Source organism: Otolemur garnettii, unplaced genomic scaffold, assembly GCF_000181295.1.
Source record: "Otolemur garnettii isolate 467f Iridium unplaced genomic scaffold, OtoGar3 scaffold00247, whole genome shotgun sequence".
Taxonomy (NCBI): domain Eukaryota; kingdom Metazoa; phylum Chordata; class Mammalia; order Primates; family Galagidae; genus Otolemur; species Otolemur garnettii.
Window position 1 is genome coordinate 166,912 of NW_003852642.1, and position 6,809 is coordinate 173,720.

General features: G+C 37.5%; 1 protein-coding gene across 1 annotated transcript; it reads left to right on the plus strand.

Moving 5' to 3' along the window:
* The first annotated feature begins 5,420 nt into the window (after positions 1–5,420).
* LOC100944270 (olfactory receptor 4C16) lies at positions 5,421–6,353 on the plus strand. Its single transcript, XM_003802382.1, has one exon. It carries the CDS (start codon positions 5,421–5,423, stop codon positions 6,351–6,353), a length of 933 nt encoding a protein of 310 aa, XP_003802430.1.
* The last annotated feature ends 456 nt before the right edge of the window (positions 6,354–6,809 follow it).

Sequence of the window (6,809 nt, forward strand, 5' to 3'; positions counted from 1 at the left end):
AAACTGCATAACTTCTGTGAGTTTCTGTTGTCTCTCTATGTGAAGTAATATTCTTTCAACAAAATTTATTCCTGAAATAGTGTCTTTTAAATAAGTTGAATTAGTAAAACAAACACAGATGATTTTGAAAAGAAATTGAGATTCTGTGTTTGTCGTACATATTTAAATCCTCAGACCTCTTGTTGCAAACCTATGGTTCTTTGGGGGTGGGTTGTCTGTGACTCGCAGAAGGGAACATCTGGCTTCAGAGCACCATATGCCTTCCCCGGGTTGTTCTTGAAAATATATTACAAGCATATCGCAGGAGCTAGACAAATTTGTTTTTCTAATGCAAGTAGTGGCAACTTGTGGCACTGGGTGGGAAGCACAGTTATTCTTTGGTGAGCCATTTCCTTGTTTAACAATGACACTACTTGTTCACCTTCCTGTTTTGTACCACCCTCTCCATCATCCATTAGAAGTTTTTCTCCTTTTCTGGTACCTTTGGTGTCCCTGAGGCACCAGACACCTTCAGACCCTCATTTGTCACTGAGTAAGAGGAGAGTCAACTTGCTATTCTAACTGGCTAAGGAGACAAAGAGAAAGTTACACTCCTTATAACATCTGAGCTGGATTCTGATTATCAGAAAAAGAGGACCATTTAAGGGCTACTACTCTCTCAAGTACTAATATCTTACCTCATTTTGGTGAATATATTCCCTCTGGATAGCATAATACAACTTTTTTCCTTTTTTTCAGTATTCCATGCAAAGGCTGCTTTAAAAAGGAGACTGACAGATAACGCTAATTTAGAGAGTCTTCTAACAGGTAAGTGACAGGTGATTTCCACCTTTGCCAGCTGATCGAGTGATTATGACAAATTAATTCAACATAATTAACAATAATTCTATGTGATTTGTGACTTAACTGTTCCCACATCACCCAAGGAATGAAGAAGAAGAAATGAATAAATCAAATTTTTATAGACTTACTGTTAACATAGAAAATAAGTTGAATGAAATACAAGCTTTGAAATAGAACACTCTATTGAACTAAAAAAAAAATATTTGATGAGCACTTGGAATGTGAAAAGCCATTAATGCTATGTGCAGAGAGAAGGATGAATTATATGTCTTATAGTTTATTGCATTTTTTTTGTAGCAGAGTATAGCAAAGTGCATAATTTTTTTAATTGAAGGCAGTTGGGCCAGATAAGTCCACACTCTCACTGAGGGTACCAGTAACTTTGAAGAGATTATAACTGATAAAGTTACAGACTAGTAACTTTGACAAAGCTTCTGCAGAGTGCTAGCTTTTCCAAAGCCAAATGACAGATTTGAATACAATATTGTATATCACAGCACAGAATTATTACTCCTCACATGTTTCTTACGTGGTATCATAAGAATGTCATTTGCAATTAAAACATATCTGAGATGAAGTATGAAAATTTGACAGCTACTCCTCAGAAAACATTTAGGGCAAACATGAAAATACATGGGGGTGGGTTGTATTAAGTGTGTTTTGGTGGGTAGCCTAAACACTATATATTGAAGGTGAAAAATATATGGTTAAAATAGTAGGGACATTACTAAAAATATCTTGGGTAAAAAAATCTCACCTTCTGCTCAATATTTGTCCCTGCCCACCTTCTTTCTTGTGTCGTCTTATCTATACTTCTCCCTCCAAAACGCTCCAGCTGTCTATCTATTAAGATGTGGGAAAAGAACTGGAACGGTTGGTCACGCCTGTAATCCTAGCACTCTGAGAGGCCAAGGCAGGTGGATTGCTTTGAGCTCATGTGTTCGAGATCAGCTTGATCGAGAGCAAAACTACTCCACCAAAACTAGCCGGGTGTCACAGTTACTAAGGAAACTGAGGCAAGAGGATATCTTGAGCCTAAAGAGTTTGAGGATGCTGCAAGCTCCGATGACACCATGGCACTCTACTCAGGGTGACAGAATGAGACACTGTCTCACAAAAAAGACAAAAAAAATAGGGGGAGGAATATTACCTACTAAATTCACAATGTTTGGGGCAAGCAGATGTAAGAAGGATAGGTAATGGGCACTGGATTTTATGACATTTTAGTCCTCATGCCAGGCTATTTGCCAGGGCATCACTTAACCAGATAGGATTCAGTTAGACAGAGTGAGGAGCTCCAGGAGGGTAGAATGTATCACTCTTTAAATTGGGCTTGTGGGGGATAAAGCAGCTTGGGACAACCGGTTTTCTTTTTTACAGAGAATGATAAATTTTGCATAGAAATAAAGTGAGTATAGTGATTCTCTCAAAGATAGAAGTCTGCTATACTCGTCCCATGGAGGTTTGGGTAGATTCAGACGGGCTCTTTAACAGTGTTCTCATTTTGACCTCTGTGATGTAATAAGGAGGCACAGAGGAGCCAGCTGACACTGTCTTCCCCCCCCTCATCTGTCCTCCACCTTTTCTCTGTTGCTTTTCTTTCACCTTTTCTCTGTTACCTCCAACATCAGCACATTATTTACTGTTTTTTTTTGAACAATGTCACCATTTTAAGGTTGGCCTACCCTGTTTTGAAGAGTCGAGGTCTGCACAGTAGTTATTAGAAGATATGATGTGTTATTGGTGCTGTTTTATCTACAGATGACTGTAACCTATTTTTGAGGTCTGATTCTTCTGAGAACTTTCTGCAAAGAGTTGAGACTCCTATGGGAAAAAATGGATGAGGATAGTACACATAGAAAGTCACACAAATGTGCATCACTATGAAAAGCTAAGAAAAATGTCAAGACTCTCCCTGCATTGGTTAGGGGCTAAGGATTCATGTAAGACAAGAACAGCTAATTTCTAAGATGGTCATTCTGTGGGAGTCATAGTTCCAAGGTATTCATGGCAGTGTCTTGGTGTGCAGAGTGCAGTATGCATCACTCCTGGTCATGGAGCTGATTCACAAAGTTATTTAAAACAGCTCTCAGGTTTCCCCCACCTTTTTTGGCTTTTTAAATGAGAAGCATATTTGTGAATCTACCATATATAATAGATAGAAAGCCCCAGCAAATTAATGATGTGATTGTCTTTTGCAATCAGAATAGCACTAGAATAATCAGATAAATACCATTATATTTTAAGAGGTAAGAGAGAATGCTCAATTCAAAAACATGAAGCACCTACATTGTGCAAACATCGGGCTTGCTACAGTGGAGAATAATATCCTGGTAGTTTTCCAATGTTACCATTCCAGGAAGGAAGCTAAAGGAAGCACACACATAGGGAAATATCTGCAATAGCCTAAGAAAAGGTGGAAGGACAATGCTTAGAAAGCAGCAGAGATAATTTACTTTTTCAAAGGAAATCATTGAAAGCTTCTCAGAGGACATTTCTCCACAGTTGGATCTTGAAGTTTTGAGACATTCAAGTAGCCAGAAATGGAAAGGAATTCCAGGAAGAAAGATGGCTATTGACTATTGATTAAACTATTGATCTACAATTTTAAGAGAACCTACAATTCTTACCAAGTTAATTGGATCATGTTTATAACTTTTAGCTTATCTAAAAAAAAATCTATGTCCAGAGGTGTAATGTAAATTAGTTTGTTCTAGAAGTGGTTAGTCTAATGGGATTGCTAATACGTAGACTGAAAGCCATCCACTCATAGAAGTGGTCAAAATCATGGACTGTTGTATGTGATAAAGATTTTCATGTTTGTACTAGATTCTTGTGCATAAAGGAAAAAAATAGAACATTGGAATGATTAAAACACCAACACAGTCCCCCTTACAGCTTAAGATTCTTGTCAAGGATCACAATCTCTCTATCTATACATATTAATATGTATTTGTATATTAACATATGTAGTATTATTCTCAGTACCCCCAAGTGAATATTTTACATTTTCCCAGGCATGTTTTTTGATCTGGAGGAAGATAAAGTATATTTATAGGCTGTTAAGTAGAAAAATATTTATCAAGGGAGAGGAAGAAATGTATATATATATGTGCATATATATTCACATATATACATGAATTATTTGCATATATGTGTGAACTTACAACATTCACTTCATATATGTGTGTGTGTGTGTAGGTGTATATATATTCAATATTATCAATATTGTCTATTATAGCTGTGCTTTGGCCAACTCACAACTTTCAAGTAGTGAAGGTATGGATGGGATTGCAGAGAAGCACATAAGCTAAGTATGTCTTTCAGATTAAGTAAATTACATTTTAGTTTATACTTTGACTTGAATTTATGTCTTCCAGTGTCAACTTGACAAGAAAGATCTAGAGAAAAGGTCTTCATGAGATTCAAGATGTACAATGATATTTCTTTCCATGTTAAAAAAAAAAATCTTCATTGTAGGAAGCAACATTTCAAAGTTGAAGAATTACTGACTTTTCTAGAATAGGAAACAAATTGAATTCTTCAAAGAAGTCAGTTACTGTCTATTTTCTCCCTTCTCCAAAACATCATCTTTCCTCTCTTCTGAATCACAGCTCTCTTCAAACAATGTAAGGTTTTCGGATACCTGGATGATCAAACATGATCTAGTCCTATGTCAACTGCCTGGTTACATCCCTTCAATCCACTCTAAAGGTAAAATGTTTAAGTTAAAATTTGGAATTGTGAAAAAATGAGAAACTGAGTAGTGATACCCTACCCTTAATTCATTTAAATGCAACCCTAGGGACTCTGAGTGCTCTAAGGATGCTTTTAATAACATAAAGGAGGAACATTAGAACTGGGAAAATTTAAGATATTACCAATTATCAAAGAACACTCATGTCAAGTACTACATACCACGCAGACACCGCACAGTAACAGCAGATTTTGTAGAGGTTATAAATATTTCTCTTTCCTCTGCAACCAGTAACATCTGGGAGAAATTTTACAGAAAACTGGAGCTATTGATATATTCTTAAATAATATGTATCTATATAAATATGTATGATGAATATGTAATGTATAAGCCACGTACAAATGAGACGTAATGTACAGGGTGGTGGTTGTGTGGGACATTATAACATGGAAGTCCAAGGGCAGGGCAGTCAAATAACTGTAAATACTGAGTGGTATGCCATGCAAAAAATATGCTCCAGTATTTTTTAATAATGAAAGACAAAGAAGTTAATATTAAAATAAATACATATCTCTTAACTTTATATTCATTGAATGGGCAAAATTTATAAGCATCATGACAAAGTTAACAATTTTTATTTTGAAGAATGCTATGGGGAAGTGTCATATTCATAAGCATATTTGAGACCCATAATAACCCTATGAAGTTATAAAATTGACAAACAAGTGTTGAAGTGACCTATTAAGAAAATAAAAATAGAATATCCCTGATGAAGAACATTTAATTTTGCATAACACCACCTAGAACCCCATAAATTAATTCCTTTATCTTTTGCAGATAAACCATTTCACACTTGCCCCTTCTCTTCATTCATGAAACCATGCAGTTGAATAATAATGTGACTGAGTTCATTCTGATTGGGTTGACACAGGATCCTTTTTGGAAGAAAGCAGTGTTTGTCACTTTCTTGCTTATCTATCTGGGGACGTTGCTGGGTAACTTGCTGATTATTGCTACCATCAAGACCAGCCGGGCACTTGAGAGCCCAATGTTCTTCTTCCTGTTCTACTTATCCTTATCTGATACCTGCCTTTCTACTTCCACAGCCCCTAGAATGATTGTGGATGCCCTTTCAAAGAAAGCCATTATTTCTTTTAGAGAGTGCATGATTCAAGTCTTTACAACCCATTTCTTTGGCTGCTTGGAGATCTTCATACTCATCCTCATGGCAGTTGACCGCTACGTGGCCATCTGTAAGCCCCTGCACTACTTGACCATCATGAACCACCGGGTCTGTGGTGTGTTGGTGGCCGTGGCCTGGGTGGGGTCTTGTGTACATTCTTCAGCTCAGATTTTTCTTGCCTTGAGTTTGCCATTCTGTGGTCCCAATGTGATCGATCACTATTTCTGTGACTTGCAGCCCTTGTTGAAACTTGCTTGTTCAGACACCTACATGGTCAACCTACTCCTGGTTTCCAACAGTGGGGCCATCTGTACGGTGAGTTTTGTCATGCTGATGTTCTCCTATGTTATTATCCTGCGTTCCCTGAGAAACCACAGTGCTGAAGGGAGGAAGAAAGCCCTCTCCACCTGCATCTCCCACATCATCGTGGTCATCTTGTTCTTTGGACCTTGCATATTTATATACACACGACCTGCAACAACCTTCCCCATGGATAAGTCGATAGCTGTGTTTTATACACTTGGAACTCCTTTGCTCAACCCTGTAATTTACACACTGAGGAACGCAGAAGTGAAAAATGCCATGAGGAAGTTGTGGAGCAAGAAATTGATCTCAGATGACAGAAGATGAATGGAGGTTTTAAATTCTTCTTCACAGTTTGGAGTGACGTAGAAGAAGTCAGTGGAGAACATCATCGTATTGTTGATTTAATGTAATTATATTTTGGGATGTAAGCGTTAGTTCCTTTAGGAAAAAAGATAGTGGGAACACACACAGTAGCTAATGTTGAGCATTTTCCTGCTGTGGAAGAGCCAGCCTGAGGCACAAACAGATGTGTAGAGCCCTTTGCATTCAATGCTGTTCACTGCTGTGCCTCTGGCTCTATTGCCTGCCTCATACCACTTAGTTATGTGCTTAATGCTCTTCTCCATGTTGACTTTTGGAGTTCCCTGCTAATAGTTACCCATATGTAAACCCAAAGCTTCTACCCAGCACAGTATGACAGTTTTCCCTCCTTTAAACGGTTTCCTTTATCAGATATTTTGGTTTTACCATATCTGATGGTCAACGTACTTGTTTTTCCTG